Source organism: Epinephelus lanceolatus, chromosome 9, assembly GCF_041903045.1.
Source record: "Epinephelus lanceolatus isolate andai-2023 chromosome 9, ASM4190304v1, whole genome shotgun sequence".
Classification (NCBI taxonomy): Eukaryota; Metazoa; Chordata; class Actinopteri; order Perciformes; family Serranidae; genus Epinephelus; species Epinephelus lanceolatus.
Window position 1 is genome coordinate 17,043,902 of NC_135742.1, and position 19,289 is coordinate 17,063,190.

Consider the following 19,289-nt stretch of genomic DNA (forward strand, 5'->3'; position numbering starts at 1 on the left):
GACGATGTAATGCGAGCTTGTCTGACAATCTCAAATAACAGTGAAACACTAAGCTAAAATATGTTTCTGGAAATGTTTGAAGACAGAAATAGACAACGCAGTAACAGAATTTTAGTTTCACTGTTTGATCCAGTTTTTTTCAGCTTCTGCTTTTACAATACAGCAAACAGTATGGCGCCCACTTCCTGTTCTCATATTACAGGAAAAAAGTGCACTAAAATATGTTTCTGGAGACATTTTAAGCGAGACATAGACAATACAGCAACATCTTTATATGATCAGCACTGCCTGGTTTTACTTTTTGTTTTGAGTTTGAGAAAAAGAGAAAGAAAGAGACGGGTGGTCTCTCTCTCTCTCTCTTTCTCTCTCTCTCTCTCTCTCTCTATCTGCTTCTATAACCTTCATGTCCATTGTGGCAGGCATACGAACAGGAGGAAGTATAATCTGTAGTCGAGTAAAGGCTCTAGAGCCAGCGAAAATCCACAAGATGACGCATTTTGAGCTGAGAGGAGCAGGGAGATGTGGGTGCGGGTAAGATGGAGGGGAATATTCCATGGTACATTTATTTACCCATGCTACCCACATTGTTATGTTACAAAGCTGGTGGAAAATCAGCAAAGTATCCCTTTAAAAAAAGTAAACATATCCTGTCTGATGACTATTTCAGTATCTAACAATGGCCCTCATTTTTTCCAAACCTTAACTAAGCGCTCTGAAGGGCCTTAACACGACCCTAAACAAGTTTAGTTCTTCTTTTGAGTCTGAGCACTGCTGATATGATCAGTATCAACATTTCCTGATGATTTGTCATCAGGATAAAAAAACAATCCCAGTGTTTCCTCCTAAATGTATTTGCTGTTGCAAGTACAAAGTAGATATATATCCTGATTAAATCTTTTTTATTTTAGGAGACAGGGTTGCACCAGACAGTTTCAGCTGAGATTAGTCGAGTTAGCTGGGTAAACATAAAATACAGAGCTCAGACAGTTCAGGGGTAAAAAATGGTGGCTCAGTATGACAACAGATGACTGAGAGGGACAGAGAGAAGCACTGTTGTTCACTCGGCTCAGCTACAATATCTCACTCCATCTTATATCCTCCCTTATTCCCCTTCCTTCTATCTCGTTTGTTCAATTCTGTCTTTCAGCCAGTTTGTCTACCTCCTATCTCTGTGCTCTCTCCCTTATAACCTTCGCTGCTACATTATTGTCCTGTTATGTTTAATAAATCTTTATCACGTGTGCTCCTTTTTTCTCTGTCTCTCTCGCCTTCTCCCCTCCCTCATTTCCCATGTCTCTTCCCCTGTTGCCTCTCTCCATCCCTCTTTTCTTCCACCTCTCCCCTTCCCTTCTACCCTGGATAGCTGTTGTAATGAACCCATAAATTGGAGCAACACAGCGGTGGCTACAGGTCGGGTTGGGGGAGGGTGGATGTAAGGAGGGGAAGGGGAGAGTTGAGCCTGACAGAGAGAGAGAGGTAGAAAGAGGAGAGAAAGAGAGCAAGAGGGGGGGAAGCAGGGCATGGATTCATTCCTGCAGACAGGGGAAGAGATATGACTCCAGTTGGAGAAGAGACAGACTACAAGGGGAGAGACGGAGGAGGAGGAGGTGCTGGAATGAAGGAGGAAGAGAGACAGAGAAAGGCAGGGGGGAGGGGCGTTAGGGGAGGAGGCTCCATAAATTGGTTTCAGGAATTAATTTGCACTAGGTAAGGTATAGCCTTGGAACATGCCATCCCAGTCAGATGAGAGGTCCTGTGGAAGGGAGACTGATCACAATGGCAGCAGATGGTGGAAAGTGGTGGGCTGGGGGGGGGGGGGGGGGGGGGGGGGGGGGGGGGGGCAGGATGAGCGATGGGAGGCGTGGGGGGGAGAGGTGTATGGTAGGTTGACAGGGGTGGAAGAAAATATAACAGAGACAGATGAGGCCCCGACAGACAGACAGACAAACACCAAGCTCAAATGTACTGTGAAACACAAGCGGCCACCTGGCAACTGCGATGGTCCCACTGGAATGCCGGATAATGATGCTGTTGGGTGCTAAATACCATCAGTGTGTGAATACTCATCACTTTGCAGCATTTCTAATTACTCTGGTGGTGTCAGGCTAATACATATTGGCAGCACTGTAATATTCATTAGCAGATAAGATTCCACAATGTCTCAACTGCAAATGAAAAAGTTGGGGAGTAATTGTAATTTCTTTTAAATCACAAACAAGCTCGCAAACGACTTTGGATATGAGCTGATGCATTTTCACTCAAGCATAAACTTTTTTTTTTTTTACTTAATTTGAGAGATTGATGGTATGGTTGAATGTTTATCCCATATTTCTTCTGTGAAATGGGCTGCATGTATTTATCTCTGTGGCATTAAAATGCGGGAAAAAAAAACGAGTCATTTTCTAAGTTTCTGACTCCATAATCATTTCTCATATATTGATTCCCATTTCACTTTCACATGCGCAGTTTGCTAAGTTTTCACAGTACAGTTGACACCTGAAGCCAATAATTCTGAGGGCGACAGGAAGGAAGAGGAGGCAGGATGGGTGGAGCGGGAAATGAATACTGTTGACTGTGGTGCTCAATTTGCCATGCTGAAAAGCATTAAGCTGCATGGAGGCAAAACTGTGCTTAATACCATCAAAGCAATCAAAGGCAGGAAAAAGGCAAATATATAAATAGCAAACTAAAAAAGAAAAAAACACGGTCACAGACCAAGCCATGCAAAATATCAAGAACTGCTCACAAGTAACCAACACAAGAAAATCAAACAAATCTCATCAGAGCCGACTCGTATAGAGAAAAGGAAAAAGAAAAGACTGTTGAGCTGGAATTGAAATAGAACTGATAAATACTGAAACAAGCCACAAAGGTGTCTTATTAAAATCATAATAATAATGATCATACAGAAAAAACAGCAGGAAGCATTGTTTTGAAATGTGAAGGCCTGTTGTCGTTACCTGAGCTTGGGACCCCCCCACCCCCCACCCCCCAAAAAATAAGAAAAGGATTCCTGGATCTTTTATGATCGCAGCAGCATTCAGCTTTTGTTATGTATGATTCTCAAAGCATAGCATTCCTCACCATTCCCCGTGAGGCTTGAGTTATATTACACCTGCTCAGGTAAAGGCAACAAGGGGACCGACAGCATGTTGTGATGCTGGCTGTAGGCATGCTGTCTGAAGTCTCTGCCACCATTGTGCTTGGATCTACCCACTGGTGCCTTACTGCTTCCAGCTGACATTCACTGCAGTCACTGCTTCTGTTTACTTCACAGACAGGTGATACTGAAGTATGTACTGTGACAGACTAAACCACCTTCGTTTTGCGTTTGTAATTATGAGAAACGGTATGTTTTTAGCTAGCTCCAGATTGTGTGAGTCACATCACTGTGTATCTGATGTAATACATATGTATACCTTTTGACACAACTGCTCTGAGGGTATTTCCAACATCCTCAAAGACTCTTTTTATTTTGTCAGCAGGAGGTGGAGGGGATGGTAGATGGCGTGGCACATAGGTTAGACTATTGCAAACTACTGTTCAAGACCAACAAACAACAAAACCAGTTGTGTTTCAGCGAGTCATTGCTGTTTCCAGCATTTTTGTTGCATCATAATGTTTGTTACGGTGCAACAAACATTTTTAAATTCAGACTGTTGGAAGGACAAATCCTGGAAAAACCTTCAGATAACCCAGTCGCCAGGAAAAATGTTGGCATTATATGTTTAAACCACAGATATGTTACATTTGGACCTTATTTGGTGATTCGTTGAAACTTTACATTTCAACAGCGCTGTGGTTAAGGCACAAAAATCACTTGGTTAGGAAAAGATTTTTTTTTTTTTTACTGGAAATACCTGGTTTTAGGGCACAATCTCTGCCGGAAGAGCAGCAATGCCACGATAAGAAACTGACGCTTTTCGTACCACTATCCCTGGCGATGGATCCCTAACAAAAACCCACATTTGGGGGCTGAAAAACTGCTGAAACACAGCAATGACTCACTGAAACACAACCTGTTTTGTTGTTTGTTAGTCTTGAACAGTGGTTTGCAGCTTGGTGGGTGTCTCACCTATTGTCATGCCATTCACCATCCCCTTCGCCTCCTGCTGACAGTCAGCTCATGTCATTTTAAAAATATTGGTTTGATAGGTTTGCAGAAATGTACAATGCCAACATTTTCCACTGGTGACTGGGCTGCTTCAGAACCGCGGTACGTGATGCCAAATTACCCTCTAGCTTTGCCAAAGATCACTGGGTGTATGTTTTTGGGCAAAAATGGTGCTGTGACTTGAATGTAATGTTAATACATGAAAGGCACAAACTGAGGCTGGTTTACAGCTTGAAAAGACACACTGCAGCACATTCATTTTTATTGACAAAAATCTCCCAGTCTTAGCTCATTAGCTACTCTGTTTTTCTCTCTGTCTTTCTCTATTTACAGTGTGTCTATAGAAAGTCCCTACCTTGCTAGTATTCATGATGAATCACCATTATTAATAATCAATATCTCCTCAAGGCCATGGTGGTGCTGCCTTTAATAGCATGGACCATGATGTAGCAGGGACATGTTGTATGTTGTTTTATTGGGATCTGTAATAGGTCTATCAGTTTTATTAAGGGACACACATGTATCAGCTGCACTGCAGTGACCTTTTTTTTTTTTAACTTCCCCTCTCTGATGTGTGTCGTCCTAATCGTCTCCTTCCCTTCTCTCCTTTCCTCTCTGTCTCATTTATCCAGCGAGCCAACCTTGAGGCGCTACAGCATTAGGCAGGTTGTTAACACAGGAGAAAAGGGCGTTCAATGTCATGTCACTGTGTTGCAAAGCATGACAGAGCCGGCGCCCGGGCCATCTTCTCCAGGAAATAAATACATCGCCATTTTCCTTTTCAGAGTGTAATGGTCTGGATATTACATCTCCTGTGGGACATTACGGTCCATGGATAATAAATCCATCCTACAGAGTGTGCACGAGTGTTTGCGTGTGTGCACATGTGTCTTAATGAGCCCAGACTGTGTATGTGTCTGCATATGTATGCACCGCGTAGGTGTGTTTGCGTATGTTTCTGTGGGGGGGTTACGTGCACAGTGTGAGGCAATTTGTCCCCCAGAGAGAAAGTGATCCACTATCTCTACACCTCGTCAGCTGGAAGCAGCCAGGCAGCCGTAAATCTCAATTACACAGACCCCTCCCTTACCCTCCCTCCCCTCCTCTCCCTCCCTCCCTTGCCACAGGTGACAATGGACCAAATTGACTGCTCACTGTTGTGTTCCAAGGCTTACCATTGGCTTCGGGCTGAGTCTGAGAGGGCACGGCTACGTAGGGGTCCTCCCCTTTGTCTGAGCTCATGGGGGGGTCCTTCCGCCCCAACGGGCCCTCGGCGGCCTCGGGTAGGGCTGAGGTGGGGAGTGAGAGGGTGTGGTGATGATGGCGGTGATGGTGGCCTGCCGGACACAACACAGGTTAACCAACGCTCGAGGCAGACAGGGACAGGCTGAGCACAGGCCAGCAGGGGCACACACACACATACACATTTATTTCTCCTTTGAAGCATACACACAGACACAGATACACTCACACACACACATGAGAACAGCTGCTGGGCTGTGTGAGGCAACAAAGTGTTTCTCCCTTGTGACCCTGGGCAACTCATTAGCAAATGTGTGTGTGTGTTTCTCAGGATCGACGTGTCCTTTCTTTTTTTTTTCTGTCACTCTCTGCCTCTCCCTCTCACTCTCTCCCCTCCTGTTCTGACTGACTTGTCAAAGCTCCGTCGGGCCTGTCAGTGCGGAGCAGAGTACAATCGCATTGCTCCATGATCACCATAGGGTGCCTACTTTTGATATGAAGGACAAGAGACAAACTTTCTTTCCATAGCTCCTGTTGAGAAGTCTGCCTGTAACTTTTCTTCAACTGTAAAGCGCCTCTGTCGTACTTCATGCTCGTCACCGCTTCCTTTCTCAAGATTTCTGTTACTTTAAATCTAACTTTTCAGTCAATTTATGCGCAATGTTCAATTTGATTTGACGTACACTGCTAGCTGTAATTCATAAAGTTAGTTTGAAAGCTGAAATAAATAAAATAAATATACTATTTCATAATTGATCAATCATTTTAGTCGAGCCAAAATGTCACATTTTCTCTAGTTTCAGCTTCTCAACCGTTAACTGTCATCTCGTGTGACATTTATCTGAATATCTCTTGAACTCCATCTTGGACTCTGGGAAAATGTGCTTATGATAAATTATGATTTCTGTGACATTTTATGGACTAAATAAATCAATTTATTGTGAAAATACTTGGTGGATTAATCCGAAAACAATCATTAGTCGCAGCCTAAAGGCCCAGACACACCAAACAGACATCAAACAATTAATGGTGACGAAGGCCAACTGTTGCAACGCCTCACATTGCATGTCTCGGCCCAAGGTTACACCTAAAAAACAATGCAAAGACTACAGCTAACAGCCAACGAGCATGTACCTTCTGCACCTGTGTGAGAGGAAATAACTCTCCGTACCAACAGGCAGCAGTAATCTGTATCAAAAAAGGAAACCTCAAGATTGACAGGATGGATTTAGGACGCTAGTTAGCCAGTTAGCACCTAAAATAACAGGTTTGTTTCAAACTCACACCCTCTTGACTTAAGTTGTTTGATTGCTATCCTCACTTCTATTTCTCTTGCTGAATGGCCAGTTAGAGAGATTTAATTCACTGATGGGCTCCATCGCGTCAGACGCCGATTCAACATGCCGAACCATCCAACAAACAGCCGACAAAGTCCGACAAGTCCACACAAACCAGGGCTACAGACACCCACCGACAGCCTGCCATTGATGGCGTGACCGGGCCCTTAATTTATTTCTTCTGTCCTCTCCTCTCATCCCTCCTTTTCTATTCTCTGTTGTCTACTTTCTTGTCTCCTCAAACCTTTCCTCTCTTGCTTCCTCTCTACTACCCCGCACAGTCGCTAAGCTTTATTTAGCAAAAGCCCTCAGCAACATGGCGAGATCAATCATCAGAAATATGTCATTAACAGTTAATGAATTTTCTCTGATTTGACTCCTCCCTGTAATTAAATCCCTTAATGGCTAAATGAACTGCTGGCCAACAGTTGAAGAGGGTGTCATAACACAGCCAGGAAGTTACACTGGAGATGAGACTATAACAAGAATAGCTCACGCAGGATGTCTCTCTGTGGAAATGTGAGTGCTCTAACACCTTAAAGTGACAATTGCAACAAAGTACTCTTTCATCTGTGGATGATGGATCATACTTATCTCCTCCCCGTCTATCACCGCACGTCTCTCAAACAATGTGTTTTCCTGTATCCGCCTGCCGCCCCCCCCCCCCCCTTTAAAAAACAAAATCATTTCCTTTCATAAGCAGAGTTTGTGCATAAGCTTTGTCTGACTGTTTATTTTTGAACCATGCTAATCACATTACCATCCCACATGCTATCACTTAAGCCACCCTACACAATTTTGCACAAGCTACATACAGTATTTAACATAATGTATTTAAGCCACACGTTTAAGAAAAAATCCACCCTAGATGAAGAGTGACAACACTTTTATCAACAGCCTCTGTGGAGCTCAACCCCCCAATTCCCATTTTGACACGCTCTCTCCACGGAGGTGGTGACAGCAGTATGTGTGTGTGTGTGTGTGTGTGTGTGTGTGTGTGTGTGTGCGTGTGTGTGTGTGTGTTTTGCAGATGTGCGAGTGCCTTTTCAATATGTGTTTATGCTTGTGTTTGAAGAAGGGAAAGGCATTTCAGGGGGCTAACGTTGATGCTGCTGGTAGACTACACACAACAGACACCCACACACAACACCACCACCCAGAGCCTCCTCCTCCTCCGTGTGGCGTGGCAATCATTAAAATGATTTATTTAACTATTGGCCCAAGGCTGAGAGATTAGTGTGACAGGCCTATTTTATAATTCATTCCCCCACCGCCAGGGGAAGTGCAATTCAGGCAGATGACACACATAGAGAGAGAGCTCGGAGCCTCAGAGCTCCTCCACGGATCAGGAAAAAAAAAAAAAAGCCCTAAACTGCCGACGGATGCACATCCCTCTCTTTCTACAGATTAAAAGAGAGGCGAGGATGTCTAGTCTGGAGTAGAGGAGAGAAGAATGAAGAGGGGGCATTTATTTATCTTCAAATCCATATCAACCACTGACAGATAGACGGAGAGGCTGGGGCAATGGCTGAGACTTTGTTTGGGGGGTTGTAAACTGGGTGTTGTCTGTGTGTGTGTTTATGTGTATGCGCCTGGAAACACACAGCCAAGCCTGTGGGAGCATATTCAGCACTATAGGGGTATACACCAACACAGATGCCTTTTTCTGACCCCGCATCTCCAAAAGGAGGGAGGGATCACAGTGGGGGTACAGCCACAGGGGGGTGAGGAGGGAGAGAGCTGGGCTTTCTGGAAAGACTTCAAAATATCTATTCTTGTCATTCTGTATGGATCTGACTGTTTTGATCTGGCAGCTGCGAGGTATAGGTGCATGTGAGAGAGAGAGAGAGAGAGGGAGTCACTGAAAACCAAACTAATGCACACTCCCATTAGATAAAAATAAGGTGGATATGTGGGTGCGATGGATAAGAGTGACTTTGCTGCGGGCTAATCACATCTATCATTCTATAAAAAGACCTGAGTGATGAAAATGTTATCAGTTTGTGATATGATTAGGAGAGTATTTACGGGCAGAGGCCAGCACTTAAAATGTATGTGCGTCTGTGCATGTTTACATTAGCCTTTTTGTATTATCGTCGAGCGTGCAGAGAGTTGGTGCCAGCTCCACATGCTTGGTGGTAGTTGGCAGAAACATATCTGATCTTTCCTGACTCCAAACAGGCTAGTTTAATCTCTCGCTCCCTCTCCCTCTGTTCACACATGTCCTGCTTAATGTGCACACTGAGGCATTTCTTCACCATCAAGGCTTTAAACCACCAACAACCAGATCCATCCAATTAGCAAAGCAAAGGTCAGGGCTAATCGATGATATTGCACGGGGGATAAAAAGGAGTGGGCAGCGGGAACAAGGAGGGAGAGGAGGTCTAATAGAATTAATAGCATTAAAGATTTTTAATTCTAAAATTCTGATTTGTAATTCTACGTTCTGTATTCTAAACACCAAAAGGGGCAGGCTGAGGGGGGACACTATGAGAAGTGAAATTGACCGACCGTGCTTTAATGTGTCATTACCTTCGTAACTGGAGGGAACGTCTATCAAAGAGAAAGGAACCAAATGAATTCAGTTAAAACCATGAGTCATTAATAACCTGCCCTTACACATGTGGGAGGAGTTTTCATTTCCTTGAGAGCAGATGATTGATTGACTAGATGAAGAGGTGTGCCTGAAGTTAAAGAGTCAGGGGAGATGAAATGAGGCTCCTATCTTTTATTTGATTGCCTCTACAGTATATGTGGGATACTTACCGTTCAGCGCCACAAAGGTGTCTGGAAGGAGAAGAAAAGAAATGAGGGGAAACTTGTTATTGCTTGCAGTAAAGAGAGCTTACGCTTTAACATGATCAAAAGCCATGACTTTTAGAGTAATTCAGAATCGACAGGCTGCTCGATGTTCTCCAAACTTTAAATCAGAGGTGATCTATAGCTTCTGCAGCTAATGAAGGTTCAATGCTATGGCTTCCCTTGACTAAACAGACTGATGAAATTGAAGGGGAAATGTGCTGCCTTCATTTTCTCTGAGTAAACAGTTGAAATTGAGATGAAATGGACTAAGATGAATGATCTGAGGTCAAATTGTTTTGAAGTTTCTCTTGCAAAACGAGCAGCTCAGTATAACATCAACACAGTGTCACATTTGACAAATTCAAACAGTTGTTCTGGACATGAAAAGATCAAATATACATTGTAGAGTAAAAGAGGCCTTTCAAGACTTTTAAGGCTGACTTGTTCTGTGTTTCAACATGAGCCCTGTGACGGCTCACAAGTGAATTCCCTTCCCTGTGTGTCGCTGAATGTTTGTGTTGTGCTTTCGTAGCAAGAAGGAACCCAGTCTTCGCCCAAGTGGACACAACACTCTATTGACCGGGGGACCAGAGGAACAGCGGGGGAAGGACAGAAGAGGATGAGAGCCGAAAGGGACAGATGGATGGAAGAGGCTGAAAGAGAGGATTGTGAGCGGGGAACAGACGGGGGAGAAAAAGGTGACAGCAGCGAAGAAGGAAACGGAGGGCCGAGAGAAGAGGGAGACTGACTTAACAGAGAAGAGAGGAATGGTAGGGGGGTATAGAATAGAGGAGGAAAGATAAGAGTGAAGAGGGCCTGCTTACTTTGGCAGTCTCCCAGGCCATCTGTGTTACCATGCTCCACGTCCTGCTCAAAGGCTGATCTGCGGGGAACAGAGACATCATGGTCAGCGGTGGAAAACAGGCCAGGCCATGCAGGCTCACCACACCTAACAAAGTAGCAAAGCTATAGGAAAGCTTACTACAAAAACACCCCCAAACACAGCGTACCCTATGCTTGCACACAATGTAGGCTGCAGAAAGCCCTATACTGGAACAAAATCAAAGAACACCTAGCAGGTGCCCTGGAGGCCTAAAATCAGTGGTTATGAGAGATGCTGGCAGGCTAGTAAATCCATAGCTGGCACAGGACTCAATGCCAGAAGTGTTGATATAAATAGATTCATGTTTTATTTGACTGTAATACAAATTGTTATCTTATGTTGTATAGCCACAAAGGAAGGGTTCATCATTTTGGGAAATATGTTTATTGGCATTCTTGCTGAGAGTTAGATGAGAGTGATAAAATATTCAGGTGGGTACGACAACAACACACTCTCATATCTAACTGACAAAATAGGGCGATTTCCACTGCCTTGAAAATGACTTTCATATTTGCCCAGAAATTGACGTATACTACAGTTCTAATAGTCTCAGTGTTAAACACATCCTTAACGTCGTAAAATGGTTGCAGTTCCACTTCAAAACTACCTGGTTAGTTTAAGAGAAACAATATGGTTTGGTATGAAATAAGTACTTTTGTCACAAACAAAACATGACATATGTCACATGACACACAGAACAGTCAACAAATGTCCCTAGCATAGCATGCTACATGTACTAGCATACTAGGCTATGTAGTTATTAAAAGAAGTCAAGGCTGACTTCAGGATGTGGCCTCCTGGGTGAAGGTCCTGTGTTTGTTTGACCCATTGTCTACCTTATGTGGACTTCTTCAATATTTGTACAACATTACATGGATGTTTTGATGCTTTTTATGTCATGACACATCATCTCCTCCTTTCTCTAAAGGTGCTGCTAGATGGGTTTTGTTATTGGACAGAGTCAGGCTAGCTATTTCCCCCTGTTTACAGTCTTTATGCTATGGTAAGCTAACCTGCTGCTGGCTCCAGCTTCATATTCACTGTACATGAAAGTGGTATTGATCTTGGCAAGATAGTCACTAAACAGATTATCCAATGTGTTGAAATCTTACTTTAAAAAATATGGATGAAATGTACAAAAAGTGAAAATGCTTTTATGAGAACTTCACTTTGTTCAAGTCTTTCTCCTATTTCACAGTATTTGACATCATAGTTCAGCGAAGATATGAGGCTGTAGTCCCAATCACATGGGCGAAGACCAGGGCAGTGAGGGGTAACCATGCTTGAGGGCCATCATATGACACAGAGGGAGAAAAAGCGGGTGTAGAGAGTTTCGGAGATGTTATTTTCTGATGCAATCTGCACGGAGACCTGTTTTCTTCCTGAAAGACCACCAAGCAGGCAGTAAGGAGATCTGTGAAACAGAGCGGACCAACTGTCAACCAGGATCACAGTCACGCATGACAGCTTTTCACAGTCCTCCTCAGCTCCCCCCATCTCACTAGTCCTCCTCCTCCTGCCTGTCCACCCGCCTCTCATCTTCCTCACCCTCCACTGGTCACAATTATAGCATGAAGAAGAATGATTTTCCAAAACAGCATCATCCACCCTGTATCCCCTGATCAGAGTCGAAAGCGTGAACCTGACAACAAGGACAGGAGAGCTTCAGGAGGAAAATTCAATTGAATTTTGGCTTTTCCTTTCTCAGATCAGAAACAAAGTCAAAGTCACTCCTTCATGTATATTTATATGTTGGAGATTGTTGAAAAATGTAATGTATTCATTTATTTACTATTCATCTTTCCCTCTAGTTTCACAGAACCTTAATTGGGACGGAGATGGTAAATTTTGCCCTCTTGATAACTAATTTCCCTTCAAAAGCAACCACAATAACAGCCACACAAACAACAACAACCGCATCCTCTTTTCATATCTGGGGGTTCATTTAATCTGCTTATCTGATTTGCTTATCATACAAAGTCATAATCACAAAGCAGACGCAGAGTTGCACAATTAAACCTGTCTGAGCACAAATGCCTCCCAAGCACTCTTGGTATCTGCCGGATTTTCCTCACAGACTTCACCGCCTCGCACCACCCTGCTATGAAATGTTGTTTGGCCTCTACAACACCAAAACACTGGCAACCTTGTGGTCATGGTTTCCATGGTTGATAATAACATTACAGACTATGGTGAGACTGTGTTGAGATGAAGATTACAAGGTTTAAATCCCATTGGTCTCGAGATGAATTAACAATGAGTAGTCACACTACAGATGCAGCGTCGGGGCCGTACTTGGCACATAGGAAAGCGAATGAACTATAGTATGAACCCTCAGTTAAAGGGTTCAGGTCCCATAGCGGCTGCATTATAGCAACAGAATTGCAATGTGTTCCAGTGTGACACTACAGACGGTTCAGCTCAGGGTTAAGATCCCACTGCAACCGCATGATGCATATTTAAATCAGACTCAAACTGCACTGTACATAACTGGAGGCAGCATTTTATATTATCTTGCATCAGATGTGATTATTAAGTGAGATGTGTGGTTGCACTAAAGGGGACTTGGTTGCTGAAATGCAGGTCAGGCATAATAGCATTAATAATTCATATCAAGAGTGAATGTGCGACCAGGGACCCAATACACTGTACATACAGTGTAAAGTAAGTATGCACAATGCTTCCTCAAAGTCTCCCATTCATTTTGATTCATTGCTTTGATTTAAGAAGGAATACCTGCAGTAAACTTGGGCTTTAATTAACGAGGGTTTCACAAGGTAATAAGTCAGTATATGTGTGCATATTTATATCATCAGTGTCTGACCCCAACCCCTGACCCAAAGATGAGTCAGGTCTGGTGGCTCTGAAAATGGCTTAAAGGAGCTCTATATGATATTAAGAGCATGAATATATTAGCAAACAGTAGTGGAGTAATAGCATCCTAAGCAGAGACTGAAGTCCCACTGTGTTTGCGTGTGTTATAATCCGAGCTTCTCTGTTAAGACCCCGACACTTCAAACTGACATCAAAGAACTAGTGGCAATGAAGGCCAACTGTTGAATTGCCTCACGCTGCCTGTTTCTTTGCCAAAAAGTTGTGCTTGAACACAACACAAAGACAACAGCCAGCTGCCAACTAGCAGGTATGTTCTGCGTCTATGTGAGGAAATAACTATCTGTGCTAGCAGGCGGGAAACCAGAGGATCAACAGGACCTATTCAAGACGCTAGTCAGCCAGTTAGCACATTAACCCACAAGCAGAAGTTGAATGAACAAATGATATTTATTGTGTGCTAGTGAACATAACACAAAATACTGAGAAACATTTGTGCTTAAGAGCTCAGTGACTAAAAAAGAAAATGGTTTCCTCATTTCTGTTTCTCTTTCTCATGTTCTGATCTGAACTGCCAATCACAGTGATTTCACTTACTAACGAGCTTCGACGAGCTCCACCAGCTCCGACGCTGATTCAGAATGCTGAATCGGCCATAAAAACAGCCAGTAAGGGCTGACTATTGCCGCAACCGTAAACCGCAACAACTAAGGCAACAGATGCTCACAGGCAGCTGGATATCGACTGATGGTTGACCGTTTGCTTGGTGTGTCAGGGAAATTGGTTGTTGTGGTGGGCGGTGAGAATGTGCATGGGAGTCCCTGCGCTGGCTAACAACGGTAACCGCTGACAACGGGACAGAGGTGGCACAGAAGCTTAGCGGCCACCCCCTCGATTAACACTGTTAGCTCTGTCAGCACTGTTGCTGTTATTAGTGCTGTTCACACCATTAGCACCATTAGCTGCTAACCGCCAGCTCAGCCACCTCCACCTTGGGAACTGTGTGCAGACAACCTCTGAATCATCCTTAGGCTATACTCTGAATGTCATATTGAGCTCCTGTATATAATTAACTAGTAATTATTAATATGCCGATCTGTTGTCAGTGAAACACACTCACGTACATAATTTACATAATGACAAACATATAAAATCACAAGAGATAATATGCATGAACAGGGGGTGACTGGGGACCATACTGCAGGAGACCAGAGTGCAAGCTGTATATGGGCAGTAGGTATGAGAGGCATAACTCCACATGGGAAAGCTGGCACGCTTGCACTGAGGCCAGATGGAAGAAGAAAGGAGGGGAAGCATGCAAGAGAGAAAGAATATGTCAGAGGAAAGATAGAAAAAGAAAGGTGGATAAAAATAGACACAGACAGGGATGGGCAGGTAAGAAGATAGATAGGTTGCTGGCTCGGTTTACAAATGGACAAGGAAACAGGAAGAGGTGCTGCAGCAGGGGCATTTATCTTAATGAGGACAAGAAAAAGTAACCGGTGTTAAGAAAGAGAAGTCCCTTCTCTGCAGGGACCTGTTTGTATGAGCAAACCTTGTTATTTAACACCAAAATGCCTCTGACTCTCCCCTCCCTCGTTTCATTCCTCCTTCTGTCCAGCCTGGCAAATGCTTTGAATAGCTCACCACGGACCAATAGATCCTACCGGCCCTAATGCACCCCCCTCTCTCACTTAGAAATATTGTACAGTAAAGAAGGGAGGTCATCTGCCCTTTTAATGCCTCTGTGTTGGCCTCAGCTCCAAAGCGGAAACTCAATCAGAGCAGTCCACTGCAGCTTTACGGAATAATAATAGGATAGTTCTCCGTGTGTGTTTTTCGAGGACAAGTTTTGTGTGTACTTGTGGGTACGTGTGGGTACGTGTGCCTTTGGTGCACTGGCGTGCCAGACCAATCATTTTGCAGCAGGGGGGATCAAATTCATTCAACGTCAAATAGCCACTGGAGCACTGGTCCTTTTGTTATGACTTCATCTGTAAAATGTTTTTCCCACCACAAAACTCCATATGCTGTTTGTTCAGAAAGCATAATCTGGTTCTGTGTCATAACTACAGCCGCAAATTATAGTTACCGCGACCATCAAGCTTTCCCCAGCCCTGCGTACCCAACCCCGAGCCTGGGGCAAACAACACTTTCCTTCCATTCATCCTTCCAATAGCCCTTTCAGCTGGAGGAAATTGCACTTACACACCATAAAATTAGAAAGATCACAGACACGACAAATCGAGAGAGGAATGCCACCAGGCATGACAGAGACGGTGGAATACCGTTTTATAAAAGTTGCTCGGAAAACACATGTGCGTCTCGGGATTTTTAAAGTGGCAGGCATCATTGATTACTTCTCTCACTATACAACACAATGTATGACTGTGTTGTAACTGCAGTGAAAGGTCTTTCACAATTAATTCAGGCTTTGGGGGACAAACATTGACTTTAGAAGTCATATAATGTAAAATTGATTCAATTCCACAGATTTCAAAGTAATTACAAACTATACGCAATTGCAAAATCAGAGGAGCTGCTGGTTCTTGAAGTCTTTCTCTGTAAATTCCCATTTTAAACTTTTCTTTTGATAAGATCCTAAATGTTCCTAAACATACACATTAAAGGCACATAAAGTGCTACTTAGGAAACTACAGTAATATCTCTATTGTAGTGTAACTCTGCGCCTCGTGTACAGGGACATGGTTGAGGGAGATTAGCCGGCATAGTGCTGTGTAGCTCGGTCTGAGCCACTTTGTTTGTTTCCCATTTACAGAGCCAGGGCTGTGTATGATCACCAGATTTTTTTCAGTGCACATACACAACAAACAGCTGGCGGTCCATGAGGAGATATTCACTGAATTTGACAAAAAAAATGTATTGGATTAGAATCAGAGGCTGCACCTTTTTTTGTTAGAGCCAGCAGTTTAAAGGGACGGTTAACCCCCAAATCAAAAACACATATTTTGCTCTTACATATAGTGCTATTTATCACTCTAAATTGTTTTGGTGTGAGTTGCAGATTGTTGGAAATATCCGCTGTGGTGATGTCTGCCTACTGTCCAATAAAATGGAACTAGATGGCGCTCGGCTTGTGGTGCTCCAAGATAATCCACAGACCTTGTTGTGAGCAGTTTCATGTAAGAACTATTCTCTATCTACCAAACCACACCTGCGTACTGTATCATCATGCAGAAGGAAGTGTGCATCTGCTCATAGATGAAAGGCTCGTGCTTGTGACAAAGTGAGATAATGGCATCCTCCTTGGCTAAACTGAAACATTAGCTAACTTAGTGGTGCTACATGAGTGCTAGCAGTATGCATGCTTCCTTCTGTGCAGTGATACAGTTGGTAGTTCCTACATGAAACTGCTCACAACAAGGTCTTTAGTAACAAGGTCATGATTTCTGGAAAGAGACATTGCTGTTGAGTTTCTCAAATGTATATTTCAGTGCTTTAAGCATCACAAGCTGAGTGCCATCTAGTTCCATTTTGTTTGAGAAAAGGCAGACATCTCTGCGGTCGATATTTCAAACACTCACAACTTACACCAAAGCAACCTAGATTGATAAATAGCACTACAGGTAAGAGGGAAAATATGAATTTGATTTTGGGGTGAACTGTCATTTTAAATTACAGCAAATTTGTTTTGGAGAACCAATCATGCAGCTAAATGGATGCACCCATCACTCAATTTACTTTTTACGCCTGTGCTTTTTATATTATGACAAAATGTCTCTTTCTGTGAAAAAAATCTATATACTGATCGTCTTAGTTAACATGTTACTTACTTGGGGTTGCCAACCGCTTGTTTGCAGGCTCCATCTGACACCCATCCACAGTATGGGTCTCTGGAGGCTATACAAGACCTGGGTATAACACACATACAATCAGCCCCTCGTCATGTTGTAAAGTGGAATAGTGTTTTTCCCTATCAGAGGGAATCAAAACCATTTTGTCAATGACAATTTCATGTGCAACGATCAAACTCACTTCTTGCATCTTCCGTGTCTTTCGCAGCGAGACAGTGGCACTTTAACCACACAGGAGGTGAAAGCGACCCACAAAGCGTGACTCTTGCTGTCTATCTGCATCCCGATGATGCGCTTGTCCTCCACACCATCTATACTGCACCTGGTGGAGAGAGAAGAGGATAAAACATGGATTATCATGACTTTCCATCAACTACCTGGTTATTTAGGGACAAAGTCCTAAAAAAAGTTGGTGAGGAGAGATGTAAGAGGCCATAAAATAAGATTTAACAGTTCATTTAAAGCGATAAAAAGAGGAAGATTAAGATGTGGCAGCAGAGAGACAAACTGTGAGGTCAGGGAGAACAGAGATAAAGCCGGACCTGAGAACATGGGGTCAGAAACAGAGTGGGAGATAAAGAGAGATAAAGAAAGGGTGATATAGATACAACAGATAAACAGACAGATGGGCACTGTGAGCAGTCAGCAATAACACTGCACTTAACTGTAAAACCCACTAACACTAACCCATTCCTCCCCCCTCTACTCCACCATTCTTCCATTCCTCCATCCCCGCTAGTCTTCTTTGTCTACTCTGCCTCCTAGGAGCACACACTCTAATCCCTCTGGGCGTGTCAAGCTTTCTATCCCTTCCCTCCATCCATTCCTCTCTCCATCCCGCCATCCAGCTCCTGGGATTTAATCTCCCCTTTTGCAGTGCTCTGGTCCCGCATTAACGCTCTCAATTAGGGCTTAGAGTCCATCTACACTGGGTAATGCACGACAATCGGGCCAGGCAGGCAGGCAGGGAAGCAGGCGGGCAAAGTCACTTACTGTATATGCGACTAAAGCCAGATGGCTGGCAGCCGACAAATGCTCGGCCCAAGCCATAGAGGCAGCGAAGAGGAGATACAGAGAGGAGGCAAGAAGGAGACACAGCAACGAGAGAGGAGAGGAGAGAAGGCAGGGGCCTGCCCTTTATCCCCTCCATGCGGCTCGTCACATGGCCGAAGCATGTTGGATAATAAACAGTGGTAACCTTGAAAGCCCTCCTGTCATGCCATCGCTATCCTTCCCTTCTTCTCGGCTGTCTAACACAATAACGTATTCTTCGCCGTGCTTCTTTCCATCTCTCCTCTCTGGGCCTCTCTCCTCTGTTCATTCTCCCTCCTCTGTTTGTGCTGCCATTCGTTCCCCCTCATCCATTACCTCTCAACTAAATATTTGCTTTGGCAGGGTCATACTGTGGCTGATTTTTCCTTATTCACTTCTACTCCAAATACACAACAATGCTTAACTCACTCACCCCGCTGTACCCAGTGAGCGCACTCACATCCATACATGCACCGAACAGCCGTGTAATGTATTAGCGAGGGATCCCGGGCTGGCTCTGAAGACAAACACAGACCTCGGTGTGCGAGTGTGTGTGTGTGTGTGTGTTTCCTTTAATCAGCCAGCGTTTTGGAGGAGCTGGGCTCCACTGAGGTTGGGAACCACAGCGCTACGTTATCCAGAGCCTTAGGGTCCACGTCTTTAATTTAGTAGCTGCGGTTGGGCAGAGTGTAACCTGATAAAACTCTTTTAAATGATAGAGTAGCCATCTGGCTGGCTGGCTTCACTACATAGCTTGGGTCGGGGGAACTGACTGGTACTGATGGAGCTGGTGGGTTGGCGGGTTGGCCGAGTCTGGAGATGGTTGGAAACAAAACCACACACACACGCTCTCTCTATAACACACACATATGCAATAACTGACCTCCCTTTGTTTTTAGCAACTGTATCCATGTGTTGCACTATTTCTATTCATCCCTCTCACACATCCACACGGACACCAAGACCGACAGTACGTACTTGTCCGGGTTGTAGACGTTGAGTTCCTCCAAAAACAGGCTATCATTGAGGAAGCCGCTGTTCATGTTGGCCAGAAACTTGAGGATGATGCCTTTCTCGGATCCCAGGAAGACCACTGTGTGGTTCTTATGGGGGCCGGCCTCATTGTCCACCACAATGCGCGTCAGACGGTACCTGGAAGAAGGAATACCAAGTAAAACTAATTAACCAATCAATCAGTCAATTAATTAGTCAGGTGCCTGCCATCGGTGGAG

The 19,289-nt window shown here is 44.0% G+C and overlaps 1 protein-coding gene across 3 annotated transcripts in view; it reads right to left on the minus strand.

Moving 5' to 3' along the window:
* The window catches only part of sema6a (sema domain, transmembrane domain (TM), and cytoplasmic domain, (semaphorin) 6A), a 134,192-nt gene that overhangs the window by 12,924 nt on the left and 101,979 nt on the right, over positions 1-19,289 (minus strand). The window contains exons 13-19 of one of the 3 annotated variants that reach the window (XM_033619230.2): positions 19,036-19,209; positions 17,207-17,347; positions 17,005-17,082; positions 10,320-10,378; positions 9,460-9,480; positions 9,226-9,246; positions 5,290-5,451 (exon numbers count right to left, since the gene is read on the minus strand). In XM_033619230.2, coding sequence (XP_033475121.1) covers positions 5,290-5,451; positions 9,226-9,246; positions 9,460-9,480; positions 10,320-10,378; positions 17,005-17,082; positions 17,207-17,347; positions 19,036-19,209 — 656 coding nt within the window. The remainder of the gene's footprint in view (positions 1-5,289; positions 5,452-9,225; positions 9,247-9,459; positions 9,481-10,319; positions 10,379-17,004; positions 17,083-17,206; positions 17,348-19,035; positions 19,210-19,289) is intronic. The other 2 variants (XM_033619231.2, XM_033619232.2) reach the window with 2 other exon arrangements.